General features: G+C 38.8%; 1 protein-coding gene across 2 annotated transcripts; it reads left to right on the top strand.

Moving 5' to 3' along the window:
* The first annotated feature begins 567 nt into the window (after window positions 1-567).
* LOC308076797 (uncharacterized protein) lies at window positions 568-10,331 on the top strand. 2 transcript variants are annotated; one of them, XM_080417279.1, is made up of 7 exons: window positions 568-742; window positions 966-1,055; window positions 5,536-5,591; window positions 5,868-6,381; window positions 6,499-6,632; window positions 6,795-6,898; window positions 9,634-10,331. In XM_080417279.1, exons 1-7 carry the CDS (start codon window positions 616-618, stop codon window positions 9,800-9,802), a joined length of 1,194 nt encoding a protein of 397 aa, XP_080273405.1. In that variant the 5' UTR covers window positions 568-615; the 3' UTR covers window positions 9,803-10,331. The 2 variants fall into 2 exon arrangements, with proteins under 2 accessions (XP_080273405.1, XP_080273404.1); XM_080417278.1 differs by having other exon boundaries at window positions 5,536-6,381.
* The last annotated feature ends 6,041 nt before the right edge of the window (window positions 10,332-16,372 follow it).

Here is a 16,372-nt window from a genome sequence, read left to right as displayed (position 1 = left end):
ATAATGTAAAGAATATAACCTCTGTTATGGCCTAGCTCTAGGCCACAACAAATAAAGGGGAAACTCTACAGAGTTTTAACTGAGTTTTATTTGATTTACAAAACATAATAATGATAACAAAAGTGCAAACAATGAAGCAATAATGCAAACATAGGGGAAAACACAAATGCTCTCTGTGTGGCCATGCTCAGGTGTGTCCCAGGTGGAAGGAGAGAAATAACAGTGGAAGTGCAGGTATTTTATACTGTGGGAGACAGTGGCCAGGTGTCTCCTTCCCCCTGATTACCTCCAACTCCACCTTCCAATCAGCACTGCAACAGAGAACAGTTAATAGAATATACCTGGCAAAGGCCCTAGGGGGCCGTCACACCTCTTCTCCAGACATCACTGACACCAGTGCAGTTAGTCTCTTCGGTCATCATTTCATAAAACCTATGCATATGTATTTATTTCATAATTTTTTTTTCTAAATGGGGCGGAACAAACCAAAATAAAAGAGGAAGAGAGGAACATGAATAAAAGAAAGACCACGCTTCTCCGTAATTCAGAGCGTAGTGAGGAGGTGTAGTGACCATGTCAAATGCCTGCAAGAAGAATTGAATCACAAGGGTAGAAATGGCTGCAGATAACATTTATGATCACCTTGAGCTCCAAGCGATAGACGATGCAACCTGCGAAGATGCAGAGATCAGGACTAGGCCTACAGCTAAGGAGAGAGATCTACAGAATATACTGCAGTCTGGTAAGAGATGTTACTAAAACTAAATACTTTTTAGACAGGACATTTTAAGATTTTTAACTAATCTCACTGAATCAGTCCCTCAATGTGTGTGTGTGTGTGTGTGTGTGTGTGTGTGTGTGTGTGTGTGTGTGTGTGTGTGTGTGTGTGTGTGTGTGTGTGTGTGTGTGTGTGTGTGTGTGTGTGTGTGTGTGTGCGCGTGTGCGCGTGCGTGCACGTCCTCCAGAGATAAGACGGCACAGGCGGATTGGAGTCAGAGTTGGATTGCTTTGTGCTGTTCTAGCTCTCCTCAACATTGCTGTCCCACTCTATCTCTGTAAGTCAAGTTTAAGAAAGAAATAATTGTATTATATTTTGTTATGTATCTATGATGATCCAACATAATGTTTAATCCATAAAATGAATGGATTTGAAAGAGACTGTTGGATCTCCATAGACACAGCATTATGTGCCGTCATGCCACTCCAGCTTTCATAGTTACGCCTGATTTATACTTGGTCGCGTGCCATGTCGTGCACCGAACATAACTGATATACAAGATCACAACGCATCACGCTGCGGCACGTTGTGGGCTTGTAGATCATATATTTTCATGATTCAAATCAAAATAAACTCCACTCGATCCAAAAAAGTTTTTGTAGGCAGTTGAAGAGACTGATCACCTAAATGCTGTCCACCAGTCAACTTCATGGAAGTAAAGCCTATTCCTTGTCTAAATAGCTTTCAAATTACATATTCTATATCTGTTGCATTAGGATTTTACAGTGTGGGCTGAAAATATTTTAAACAATTACCAATGTTGTGGTGATCCTCAATTTGTGCTGATCCTCAATTTTGTGAGATAAATAAACTAGTAGTGTAAATAGTTAATGTTGGCAGGGAGTAATAAGTAAGGTAACATCATCAACATTACTTTTGAAAAGTGTATCAAGTGATATATCACTTTTTTGTAACGAGCCCAACACTGATGTTTTTTTTTAATATACACTGGCATATATGACACCTCATACATTATTATTATTATTATTATTATTTTTTAGAGATGCCGCGATCCGATTAACTGATCGGATATCGGCTCGATATCAATGAAAAATTGTGGATCGGATCGGATCACAGCAAAATGACCGATAATAAAACGCTCCGATTAAAGCACTCCATTCCAGTAATCCACTCCAGCACTTTGATCCTTCCCACTCCCAGCACGTTGGCTCCAGCCAGTGTTGCCATGTCGGCTTATTATAAGCGACTTTGGGCTTCTTTTTCTGTAAAGTTGCTTGTTAAAATCGGTAGTTGCACATTGCGGTTTTTGGGGCTTTTTTCTATTTTGTTCTTGCTTATTTTGGTTTGCTTCCAATTTTTTGTTATTATTATTTAAACCAGTGGTTCTCAAATATGTTTATAAATGTTTTGTGCCCAGGGGAGCATTTGTGTTGTTAGAATGTTTCAAAAAGCTTCTTTTGGGCTTGTTTTCCTAGACCTGGTCGCTTATTTCTCTCACAAAATATGGCAACACGGCAACAACCTGAAATTACCATGTCAAACGGAAGGCAAGTTTGTGTTACACAGGATCTTTTATTTTATTTTGTATTTTATTTAATGCTGCTGTTTAGGTTAAAGCGAACCCATTGGCACTGGTTAATATTAATACATGGGGCAGTTTTTCTAAACTACTGTTGTGGAACTTGTTGACTATTCTTCTGTGGAGTTTATGTTCTCTGTTTGAGTAATATCACTTGATCAATCCTTTTTTAACATTTAGTAAAATAAATATTAATATTAACCGCCGTGCCATATCGGATCGGAATTAATCGGAATCGGATCGGTTTTGTTGCTGCCTGATCGGAATCGGATCGGATCGCAAAAATCATGATCGCAGCACCTCTCATTTTTTATTATTATTATTATTATTAAGGGGGCATGCACATAGTGGGTAGACACTAGGCACCCTATTGTGTTTGTTAGTTTTCTTCTAGATCTTCTTTTTTCTGTGGCTTTTATAATGCAAGGATGAGTGCTCATAGGTACGTAGGAGTAGTGAGAAGAGTCAGTCTGTGGTGGTGCTGTTCCACAACATGTGGTGCATGGCTGTGTGTTAGGCTGACTGGGGTCTCCCACGTTGGACTGTCTCGGCCCGGTGGTCCCATGGGGACCCCCAGGTGGATCATGGTTTTCATTATAGCTAATAATTACTTATAACTCAATTTATTATTATAAATTAATGAATAATTACATAACATTAAGTTCATAATGAATACTGTATGTATCATATATATATATACACACACACACACACACACACACACACACACACACACACACACACACACACACACACACACACACACACACACACACACACACATATATAAAACTTTTATTTTCTGCCCATATAATTCATGGCATTCCTTGAATTGGTTTTAGTTTAAAACTAAGCTAAAAAACTTTTCCTATACAAACATGTTTCCTACTTTAAGTTAAAATAAATTATGCGCGATGTGCGCGTGCCGTGCGCGCGCATGCACGTGACGTCATTAAAATACTGTTCCACCGGGAAAAAAATCACCAATACACCCCTGCACGCGCCTTCAAACTTACCCTTTGATTTGGAGAGCACAAAGAGAGACTCACACGTGCATGCGAAATGTTTCAATTAATTCATTCTTATTAATATCAACATTAACATGCCCACATGGTTAATTGCGGGTTTTACAGATAGGCTACTGTACGTTCACGTCATGAATTTAAATCATTTGAGAAATCATAGCAAAACAGACAGCCTGCCTGCTGCTGCTGGCCAGTGTTGCCAGAATTTGCAAGATAAATAAGCAACCAGGTCTATGAAAACAAGCCCAAAAGAAGCAACTAGGGCCACATGAGCACTTTAAACCTGTACATACATTGGCTATTTGAAAATAGCAGATCTACAAGCTTAAGCTTGTAGATCTGCTATTTTCAAAATAAATCTTGAAAAAAAGTGACAAATGTGAAATGTTTTTTAACTCTTCACTGCCAGAGTATATACATTAATAAACTCACCCACTGCCAGCGTTTTCGTGTTTTTTAACGTTTTCAACTGGTCACAGAAAATTTAGATCCATTATGATCCATCGTCGGACCGTGTGTGTAGACAAACAGTATCCAAGGCCGTCGCCCAGAGGAAAAAAATGTCACCCGCGAGGTGCCTTTCCTTGTCGCAGGCACGCTGAAAACAGCATCTACCGTCAAAATTTCAAGTCTTTTCCACCTCCCCAACTGGCCACAGAACATTTATATACATTATGATCGCTTGTCAGACCGTTGGTAAACACAAAGGGGATCACTGTTCATCGTCCAGAGAAAAAAATATGTAACCGGAGCTGTCCCCTCCTTTGTTAGACCATGTTGAAAATAGGAAGTCTCGTGAAATACAGTGGAAAAAAAGTTAACTCAAGGTAGAGCCGTTTCCAGGAAACCAATAAAGCAGACAGAGACGGAAATCTTCGGATGACGTTATTTCCGGATCCGGGTGAGTGGAAAGTGAACCTGACCACTCGGGTGATAGAGAACAGCGCAATCTTTTATAAGACAATTAAAGAACGAAAACTTGTCCAAACTCGTGGTTGGCAGGGTGAGCCCTGGCAGAATTCGACACGTTAACGTCCATGGCAGTCAAAGGGTTAAACTGGTACAGGGGTCCCTGGCACAAAATATTTACAAATGGGAGGTCCGCGTACAAACACATTAATTTGGAGGTCCTTGACATGACAATTTTTGAGGACCACTGGTTTAAACAACATTTAGGAAGGAAGCCCAAATATTAAGCAACTACACTTTAGAAACAAGCCCAAAAAAAAACGCAACCCGCAATATTTACAAGCAACTTTACAGAAAAACAAGCCGGAAGTTGCTTATAATAAGCAGTCATGGCAACAGTGCTGCTGCTGCTTCTGCACGCCAGTGGTGTAAAGTAACTAAGTACATTTACTCCACTCAAAGTACTGACACTTAAGTACAATTTTTAGGTACTTTTACTGTACAGGAGTACTTCCAATTTTCAATACTTTTACTTCTACTGAAGACAGGAATTAATGCAAATTCATGATATATTAACAATATCATTATATTACATTTAAGCATTAATTACGTGTATGAATTTGCCCCTATTTTGTTACCCTAAAATTAAATCTAAATTAACAGTCAATTTTCTTAGCACCCCATCATGTGCTTTCCTTAGGTTCCACAAAGACACAGTGTAACTCCTTTGACCTTACATCTCCTTCAACACTCTCAGTGCCTGTAATGCTCTTTCTTGGCATAAAACCATATTGCTGTTTGCTAATTGTCATTTCTCCTCTTAGCATAGCTTCCACTACTCTTTCCCATACCTTCATGCTGATGCTGTGGCTAGTGAGTTTTATTACCTCTATAATTATACAACTCTGAAAATCAGCCTATGTCCCTTTATTGTGTTGAATAATCTTATTAGGAACTACACTCCAGTCTCAATCCTACAGAGCACCATGCAGACTGCTCTGTCTTTCTGTCTATGGTGCTGAAGCACCGTTACGTGTTTGCTTCAGGTGGGGGCTCTAAAACCAATGCCTGACAGGAGTTTCTCTCTAACATGCATGTGTTTTGGTGTGTGAGGAAACCCAAGTGAGCAGTGGGAGAACATACAAACTGCACACAGAAAGATCACAGTCAGGTGTTTCCAAGATAGCTATTATTTACTCCTCCTGACAGATCTGTTAGCATGAAATATACGGTACTTTTTTTTAAATTTGTAAATCTCCCATTTTTATATTGTTTCCATACAGATCAATCCAACAAAGTGGAGAGAGACCAACTAATGAACAATTACAACCAAGTACAGGTCAGGAACACCAACCTGACTGAAGACCGAGGACAGTTACAGACCAGTTTTAACCGACTTAAAACCAGTTTTGACCAGTTGCAGCAGACCAGGCATAATAGCCCAGATGAACAGAAAGATCAGTTGCAAACCAATTTTGACCAGTTACAGAACAGACATAACCAACAGACTCAACAGAAAGATCAGCTACAGACCAGTTATGACCAGTTACAGACCAGTTTTAACCAGTTACAGACCAGACATAACCAACTGACTCAACAGAAAGACCAGCTACAGACCAGTTTTGACCAGTTACTAACAAGACATAACAACCTGACTGAACAGAAAGGCCAGTTACAGACCAGTTTTGACAAGTTACTAACAAGACATAACCAACTGACTGAAGAGAAAGGCCAGTTACAGGACAGTTTTGACCAGTTACTGACCAGACATAACCAACTGACTCAGAAAGACCAGCTACAGACCAGTTTTGACCAGTTACTGACCAGACATAACCAACTGACTCAACAGAAAGACCAGTTACATACCAGTTATGAACAGTTACAGACCAGTTTTAACCAGTTACAGACCAGTCATAACCAACTGACTCAACAGAAAGACCAGCTACAGACCAGTTATAACCAGTTACAGACCAGTTTTAACCAGTTACAGACCAGATATAACCTACTGACTAAACAGAAAGGCCAGTTACAGAGCAGTTCTGACCAGTTACAGACTAGGTTTGACCAGTTACAGACCAGACATAACAACTTGACTGGAGAGCGAGATGACATGAAGATGAGGCTCTGTGGTGAGTGACACATCACTGTTTTTTATTAAATGTTACATCATGTTCTTCATTAATTTGTCATTCATTTGAGGGAGAGAGAAAAAAAAACAGTGTCCAACTTTATTGTTTTGTTGTTAGAATCACCTGGATGGCAGAAGTTTGACAGAGGTTGTTATTACATCTCTACTGGGGCGAAAAACTGGGAGGAGAGCAGACAGTGGTGTAGAGACAGACAATCTGACCTGATTGTCATAAAGAGCAAAGCACAACAGGTAGTGTGTGTGTGTGTGTGTGTGTGTGTGTGTGTGTGTGTGTGTGTGTGTGTGTGTGTGTGTGTGTGTGTGTGTGTGTGTGTGTACACACATTAGTATATTTTGTGGAGACACATCTATTGTACAGTTTGTACATCAGTAACCAGCAGTTTTTCTGTCCAGGACTTTGTTGCCAGTTTCAACAAGAGATTGTGGCTGGGTTTGACTGACAGAGACGAGGAAGGATCTTTCCAGTGGGTGGATGGAACACCACTGACCACACCAACGTAAGACTGATCATCTTCATTTTACCGTCATTATTGTAAAGGGTATTACATGTTATCATCAAATGCAAATCTACTACACTGTCACAAAGACATCTGATATCTACTTCAGTATCCAGTTAATGTGCATCTATTATCTAGAACAGTGGTTCTCAAAGGGTGTGTCGAAGCACACTGATGTGTCATGAGCAGTGTAGGGCAGTAATACGTTACATAGTAATATATTACTGTAATAGTATTACTTTCCCCAGTGACGAGTATTGTAATTTTAATATTATTACATTACTGATCCAAGTAACCTCGCGTTACCAGGGCCGGATGAACCCTTCGTGGTGCCTGGGGCTAAAACCTTTTGGTGCACCCGAAACGGGTCGTGATGAATTGAGTACAATGGACCACAATGGAAACAAGCCCCATGGGGCTTTATGTGTTATCCTTTTAACAAAACCTTTGTTAATACATTATTCAATCAATCAATCAATGACGCAGCCTATGTGCAGTTCTGGGGATATTATGGTCTGGGGCTGGTCAGTTTGTGGCTCAAAAATTAAGCCACTGCCAGGCATGCATAGTACACACCAAGGATGGGGACTTGAGTTAAAGACTCGCACTCGAGTCACACTCGAGTGGCCATAAATGCAACACGAGACTCGACTCGGACTCGCCCCTCAAAGACTTGACTCGAGCTCAAAGACTTGTGAACAATCTTTATTTTATGTTGTATGCATTAATGAATAACCTGCCCAACATGTTGTCCTTTCCTTCTCTTGCGCAACGGAATGGTGTGCGCAGCCTGCAGTCTTTCGACAGTGCAAACATGGCGAGGCGAGCACAACAGCTGCTGTGTGCGGCCTTTCATCATAAAGTTTAAATATAAAAACTTCGAAATAAAACAAATATGTTTAGTTCAGCATCAGCTATGTAACCTCAGTTATCTTGGCAAATGCTTAAAGTTTGTATATGATGATCGGATCATCTGTGACAGCAAATGTCAGATTTTCATTTTGGACGTGGTCTCGTTAAACCCAGCTGGGTGAATATCCCACCTGAAACCAACTTCACCACGGTAAACGCTAGTAGTACGTTCATGTTCACTGTATTAAAGTAAGCTACAAGCAAGTTACATGCTGTTGACCACGTAATGTTAGAGAGGCTTTATAGGCTTATTTGGTTTCCAAAAAGCTTAGTATTGAATAGTCCGTCGCGCCTCATTGTTTATATGCCCAAAAGAAAAGATCTGTAAGCTGTCGACACGCCATGACGCGGTGCATTGATAGCTTGTATGTCTTTTCTTTTGGGTAGGCGACGCACATTACAAGGATAATTAGGCTATCAATAAATCATTTATTTTTTGCAATTAGCCTATAACTATATCGCCATCAGTTAGATTCTAATATTTCAAAGCCATAATGAAAAAAAAAACGGGAGGCTGTTATTTAAAGTAAGCGTGTGTTTACTTGACAATGTCACGTTCATGGTTAAAATGAATGTTTTTTTACTGTGTTTCTGAAACTCGGCGAGGCAACAGGCTGACTTTAATCATTATGCTGAAATCCTGCGTCCTCCATGACTGCAAGGGGCTGCAAATGTTTGGCCATAAAGACCCCAATGTTTTAGTTATGAGTTTGATCTGTCTGATAATATCATCTGCTTGAAGACGCTGTTTAAATGCTATGAGGTGTTCTTTCCTACCCGACTCTCTCCTCCTTGCTCTGTCATCAGACACTGGGAGTATTTCTGCATACAATGGTAGCCTGTATTGAAAGCAGGCTATTATAATCCATAACGTGTTAGTTGGACTCTGATTGTAAACAGTCAACGTTTATCCTCCACGTCTTGTCATTGTCGTCACCTGTCATATAATACTTATTATATTAATATAGTAAGTGAATCCATAAAGTCTAATGATGGTGTTATTGCCGATCAAGCTCATAACGCGTTGCATCGGGTGATTTAATTTAATGACAGATGTATGTGTGATATAGTCAGGGGTGTATTGGTGATAATAACTGACTTCATGTTAACATCCCTACGACATGTAAATGTGTAGCTTTCTTAAAATGAATAGGCTATACATACTGTAATATAGGGTAATAAGCTAAGGTACAGTAGACCTTTATTATAAATGTGAAATAGATGATTAAATCATCTACTAGTTATATGCAGTTAACAAACAACTGGTAGCCCAACAACTGTTAAACTGATCTGCTGCTTTTCAGAACATGATGTCACTGCTCAGATTATTAAGTTTTGAAGTTATTAAATACAAAATGAATGAAATAACTCACATATCGTCCTGCAGCTCTAGTGCAGTGGGTTTCAACCCTTTTCATATCAAGGTCCATTATTTATTGGGCATTTGAGCCACGGAACCACCGTTTGATGAGATTTAGACTCTCAGAGCCAAAAGAATATTTTGTTATCGTTGGAAGATATTTTGTCCACAATTCCATCCATGCTGTATTGATGTTGGTTCCATAGGAGAGATAACAGGCAAATGTTGATCAAATTAATAATTCTTCTATATTCTCTAATTGTGTTACTACTTCTTCTTGAGTAATACAGATGTTTAACAATAATTTAACTCTTTGACAGCGTAACATTTTACACTCTCAAGAGTTAAAGATCTCTGTGCTACTAAAGTATTATCAACATGTCAAATGCCCAACCAGAGGTTGGGCATTTGAAAAACATCCTTGTAAAAGTATTGTATTAATTATATGTTCCTACTTCTACAGGTACTGGTACCCTGGTCAGCCTCATGGTGAAAACAACAAGAACCCTAATGCAGAAGAAGACTGTGTTGAGTATTATGATGGGTCTGGGTCTGGCTCTCCTAACAGAGGATGGGACGATGAACGGTGTTCAACTAACGTCTACTGGATCTGTGAAAGAGCTCTGTGTTGAAACCTTCATGTTCACCATGTATCAGTTAACTGGTGTGTTGGTACAATTAGCGTTCGGAAATTGCGCACCGGAGCGCACTCGCCTATTAGTTTGTATTGGCCAGTGCGCTCAGTGCTGTATTTCCGAACGCACTAATGTATCAGTTAGCTGGTGTGTTGTCTGCCTTGCAAGTTCTACCCAATATGCACTGTAGACATTACATAAACATTTATATTCATATTTTCATAATTATATAGAGTTAAAGGGGAGCCTATAGAATGTGAATAACATTAATCTAACAGCCATCTGTTCCATTTTAATACCATGTTTCATGTAGATTAATATAATGTTTGTTCTGTTCTTAAAACAGTGCAAGAGAAGTTATTCATCTATTTCTCACCAGTTTTAAGCATTTTATTTGCCATTTAACTTTCTTATTGATTGATTATGTGCTTTAACCACTTAAGCCCTATTTTATACTTTGGCTATTGGAAAATAGCAGATCTACAAGCTCATCGAAATGTGTTGTGAGGTTGTAGATCTGCTACAGAACCACAATGAAAACAAGCCTCTAGGGATCTTTGTGTTATCCTTTTAGCATCATTGTAAAATCATACCACTGTACTATTTGCAAACTGTTAATAAAGTATTCAATTAATCAAATGCTATTTTTATTTTCCGGTTTATTTTCCTCATAATAATTCTTTCTTCTTCTAATATTTTAATGTAAAGCACTAGCTACATGTGTTGTATTGAAGTGTCAGTTAATATACAAAGTTGTACAAGTTGCATTATTATTATTATCATCATCATCATTATTATTTTTATGTCTGTAAAGCATTATAAACACATTCATGAGACAACGCTCTCATACAGTATGTTTATAATCATGCAAGACAACATATATCAATGTTTATAAAGTATAGGTCGTGGGCATATTGAACATTATACATAAATACTATTCTCACATTGAATATTATTATTAACTCAACAGATAATTACTTATTTGAGCATTAATGACTCTTATCATGGAGCTTTGTTAACAACATGGACATGATAGAAGTACTCTAGCACCACCTTGTGGTGGATGAATGTTTCACTACTAGATGAAAATTAGTTTAGAAGGTTTATTCGAACAGAAGCTGAACAGTAAGTATCGTTTAATAGAACACACCTGGTCAGTGGTGTAAAAAGTACTCAAATGTTTTACTAAAGTAAAAGTATCAATACAACAATGTAGAAGTACAGGTAAAAGTCCGGAATTCAAAATGTACTTGAGTAAAAGTACAAAAGTATTGGTATCAACATGTACTTAAAGTACCAAAAGTAAAAGTACAATTTTTTTTGAAAATAGCAGATCTACAAGCTCACAACGTGTCGCGTTGTGAGCTTGTAGATCGGCTATTTTCAAATAGCCTATGTATAAAATAGGGCTAAAGTGGTTAATGTATGTTTTATAATATAATAATGTATATCTGCAAAGTAACTAGTAACTAAAGTTTTCAAATAATTGTAGTGGAGTAAAAGTACAATATTTGCCTCTGAGATGTAGTGGAGTAGAAGTAAAAGTATAGACAATTGAAATTGAAATTGAAATATTCAGTGGTGGAAAAAGTACTCAATTGTTTTACTTAAGTAAAAGTACCAATACTGCAATGTAGAAGTACTCTGTTACAAGTAAAAGTCTGGTGTTCAAAATTTACTTGAGTAAAAGTACAAAAGTATTGGTATCAAAATGTACTTAAAGTACCAAAAGTAAAGGTACTGAAATGTTTGAAAATAGCCGATCTACAAGCCGACAACGCGTCGCGATGCGACGCGTTGTGGGCTTGTAGATCTGCTATTTTCAAATAGCCTATGTATAAAATAGCGCTACATTCGTTAATGCATGTTTCATAATATAATAATTTATATGTGAAAAGTAACTAGTAACTAAAGTTTTCAAATAATTGTAGTGGAGTAAAAGTACAATATTTGCCTCTGAGATGTAGTGGAGTAGAAGTAAAAGTAATGGAAATTGGAAATACTCAAGTAAAGTACAAATGCCTCAGAATTGTACTTAAGTACAGTACTTAAGTAAATACATTTAGTTACTTTCCACCACTGGAAATATTAGAAAACAGTATCAGTTATTCTCGACTCTATCCCAACTAAAAGGATAAGGATAATTCCTTTTAACAGGACGTTCATGAAAGTCCTTGCGGGCTTGTTTCCAATGAGGGCCTGTGAGCAATTAGGGGTTAAGAGTCTTGCTCAGGGACATATTTCATTTCATCGACACATATGCTGGCGTGGCCTGGAATCGTACCTGGGGCAACCAGGGCCTCTGGCTCCCTAGGCGGGCTCACTAACCACTCAGCTATGGCCGCCCTTTTGTAAAACTATAGACTCCCTACTTGGTGAGATAAAATAAAGAAAAAAGAGATTCTAATGAAAACGGCAACAAACAGACTTCTGTCAGCAAACTTTGCAGACTTATATCTTTATTTACATCATCATATTCAGAGGAACCCAGTCTATGTGTTGAAGTGTCCCTGAGCAATACACTTAAAGGGCAAGACCACTTTGGTAGAGGTTTGGGTTGTGTAGTTACCTTGCCATGATGTAACTCTAAAGGTGGACAAGAAATCAAAAATAATTGTTCCATTGTTTAGAAATTGATAATTCAAAATATGCTCCTCATTGACTTACATTGTGCGGTCAAACAGCTCTCAAAGTCACTCTTTTAGCACAGAAACGAACACAAACAAAGTTGATTCAGACAATATAGAACATCACCAAACCCAGTAGGCCTACTGTTTTTTTTTAATAAAAATGTTAACTTCCTGTTGATTTTGCTATTTTTATCAAGAAGAAAACCCGGACTGGATCCGCGGATCCGGATCTTCAAATAGTAAAATCAACAGGAAGTTGACATTTTTATTAAAAAAACAAACAGTACTGGGTTTGGTGATGTTCTATATTGTCAGAATCAGCTTTGTTTGTGTCCGTTTACATGCTAAAAGAGTGACTTTGAGAGCTGTTTTACCGCACAATGTAAGTCAATGAGGAGCATATTTTGAATGATCAATTTCTAAACAATGGAGCAATTATTTTTGATTTCTAGTCCACCTTTGGAGTTACATCATGGCAAGGTAACTACACAACCCAAACCTCTACCTAAGTGGTCTTGCCCTTTAAAGGTAGACGAGATTTCAATCTTGCGGTGGGGCGCATTCAAGACAATCACGTTGCATAGTGTTCTGTCACTATGAACGTCAGATCTAGCGCAAGGCCTATTGGTGCACGTTTTTAGCTGTGGTGGACCCGGGATGGAGTTATGAAATTTGTCTACTGTACCATTCATCCTAGGATATCATAACATCATAGAAAAGGTAAGAAAACCGTGGTCCAAAATTCCCCTTTAACCCCATAACTGCTGCCTGGGCGCTGAATTAATATCACCCACCACTCCTAACAGTATGTATGTATTAATATCCTAATGTATTAATGACCCCGACCGGATGTTGGAGAAACACTTTGTGTCTCAGGAGTCCTCCTCATCCTCACTGCTGCTGGACTCCCCAAACAGGTCCTCCTTCTCCCCCTCCCCCTCCTCTTCCCCCTTCTCCTCTGGGACCGCCATGGTCGCCATGGTCACCGTGTTAACGGCGGCGTGGTGGGAGGAGCTGAGGGTGACGGCGACGAGGACGGGGCTGTGGCTGAGTCCCGCCAGCAGGTGGCACCCTCCCCTTCCTCCTAGGACTGTCACGATAACACCATTTTAAAGGGATAGTTCACCCCAAAAATGACTTTTTTTCCCTTATGGATTAGTCACCCCATGGAAACTTCAATTCATGGATTTTTTCACACAAATAACAACGATAACAATTTACTAGTGTTTTTTGGCATGGAACATTGGAAAACAATTATTTATGTTCGCCTTTTAGTAAAAAAAGGCGCACGTAAAAAACAAGGTGCGGATATGACAACTTAAATATACAAATAAATTACATATTTAATGTTATATATTTTTTTAAAGGTAAAAATAGCAGAAATAGTTGATCTACAAGCTGCTTGTAGATCAACTATTTCCGCAATTTTTTAAAAATGCTTGAAAATCTATGAACATTTTTAACATGGAAACGATTATGACGATTATGCAAAATAATTGCGATTATCTCAATTAATTGATTATTATGTAATAGTTGTGACAGGCCTACCTCCTCCTCCTCCTCCTCCCAGCATCATCAGACGGTCTACATGAGCGTCCAGAGACAACACAGACAACACCATGCTTCTGTCCAGATCCCACAGACTGATGTCTCCTGGACGGAAGATATCGAAGTTAGCGGCCAGTGTTAACTCCCAAATACTTTAACCAGGAAGTGAATGGGGCAGTACATCTTTGGATCACGTTATCTCTTGGTTCTGTGTGCAAAATGTATTATTATACATTTTTTTTTAAGTAAAACAAATTATAAAATAAAAAACGTCAGAAGATGTCATTGGCAGTGAGGGCTTTCGATTTACAACCGATTTACAACCGATCCCGGGCTCCCCCAGAGTTAGTGTCGAAGTATCCTTGAGCAAGACGCTGAACCCCTAATTGCTCCCGATGAGCAGGTTGGTGCCTTGCATTGTTTCCTCCGCCATCGGTGTGTGAATGTGCGTGTGAATGGTTGAATCAATGTAATTCACAATCTATGTAAAGAGCGTTGGATAAAAGCGCTATATAAATGCATCATTCAACATTTTTACCATTTACTGTACCGTCTCTTGCCTTGACACGAAAGGTAAAATAACATTTAAAAACATAATTTTTTTCGTCAGCGTACCTGACAGCAGAATGGCTTTGGCTCCTCCCTCCGTCAGGTAGAGTTTACTGGACACATCTATCCTCAGGTCACCGTAACCACTGATGCTCTTATGTGTTCTTCTGAACGGATCCCACACCTTCACTCTGACACCAAGACAATAACACACACCCCTCAAAAAACGTTGCAAAGTGCTTCACAAATAACACAACAAACAAGACCAACAATCAGGCAAGAACCCAGTGGCGGACTTAGCGATGGAGGCCCCAGGCGAACCGTGGTATGAGGCCCCTGGCTGCGGCTTAGGGTCACTGACCCCACCCTCAAGCGGTCTGGCGGTCTTATTATTAATAAGCGGTCTTATTGTGGTATTTTGACGTGGTATTTTTGAGGGGCCTCAAATGGAATGAAAAAAACGTTTATTTATATTTAAAAAATAATAATTTGGGTAAATCTCATGAAGCCCCCTGACTGTTGAGGCCCCAGGCGGTCGCCAAACCTTGCAAAAACCGCCCCTGCAAGAACCAAAGAAGGGATAAAAAAAAAAAAACAGAATCATGTGGATCTCAGGATCCGCATTGAAAGGGCAAGGTTCCAGTTTGGATCTCACACTTTATGTGACAAGCCTGTGACGTCAGTCATCTGTGACGTCTGATGTACGCTTTCGAAGCCCAATTACTTATTTAATTTGTTTGTGTCTTTTATGTGAGAACATAACATTTTATGTTCTTAATTGTCCTTCAACAAAGTGTTCAATCAACGAATCAACCAATAGCTGAAGTCTATCTTACTTGTTAGTTCCCGTGACGGCGAACGCCACTCTGCTGGCGTCATCAGTGATGGACACACAACACACTCCTGGTTCATTCTGCAGCCTCTTCCTCACCTTGGAGGAGAGACAGAGGACAGGGACAGACCATTTACAATTTTAGGCATTTAGCAGCTTAATCCGGGGCGATGTACTACTACTGGTAATAGGCATGTAACTATTTATCGTAAATCGATCCAAACTGGTGACAATTTAAATCTAATAGAAATGTTATCACGATTCGCGATGCAAACAGCAGAGGGCACGTAAACAAAGAGAAGAAAATACAGGATCTTTGTAAGAGTCAAACTATACATTTTATGCATCAATTCCAAGTGCATGTCAGGGTGGGGGGGGGGGGGGCAGTGTTGATTTCGTCGACTAAAACTATGACGAAAAATGTTGGTCGACTACCTTTTTTCACTGACGAAAACCAAACTGAGTTTGGAGGTTCAGCAAAGTCCAAAATTGAATCACTTCAAGAAGGTTTATAAATGTGTCATATTTAACAGATATTTGGTTGAGGGGCCATGTTGACCTACAGTATGTAGATAGAGTATCTACTAGTAGGGTTGGTTTTATTTTAATTTTATTGTATCTCTGTTATTACTGCGGTTATTTTTATTGTTCTATTTTTATATTTTCTTTTTAACATGCAGTGGAGATGTTTAAGTGTGAATACATTTTTATTTATTTTTTTAATGTGAAAATTGCTAGTGAAAAAGGGGGTAGGAGTTTTAGACTTCATCCTACTCCTTTTCGGACATTGTTTTTTTTTTTTTTCTACAGTTTTGTATTCTATTTGTCTTTGTATTAATGATGTTCGAAATAAAATTCATTCATTCATTCATTCAAATAAAAACAAAGCTACGATGTTTAAAACTAAGACTAAATATATTGATAATTTCGTCAACAAATAAAAACTAGACTAAAATGTTAGTGAGGGATCTAGTGGAGAAGAGATCCAGTAGAACTAAAAGACAAGTC

The sequence above is a fragment of the Gymnoscopelus braueri genome (assembly GCF_963280865.1).
Source record: "Gymnoscopelus braueri genome assembly, chromosome: 21".
NCBI classification, from domain to species: domain Eukaryota; kingdom Metazoa; phylum Chordata; class Actinopteri; order Myctophiformes; family Myctophidae; genus Gymnoscopelus; species Gymnoscopelus braueri.
The sequence above is the reverse complement of the archived record's forward strand: the minus strand, read 5'-3'. Positions and strand labels throughout refer to the sequence as shown.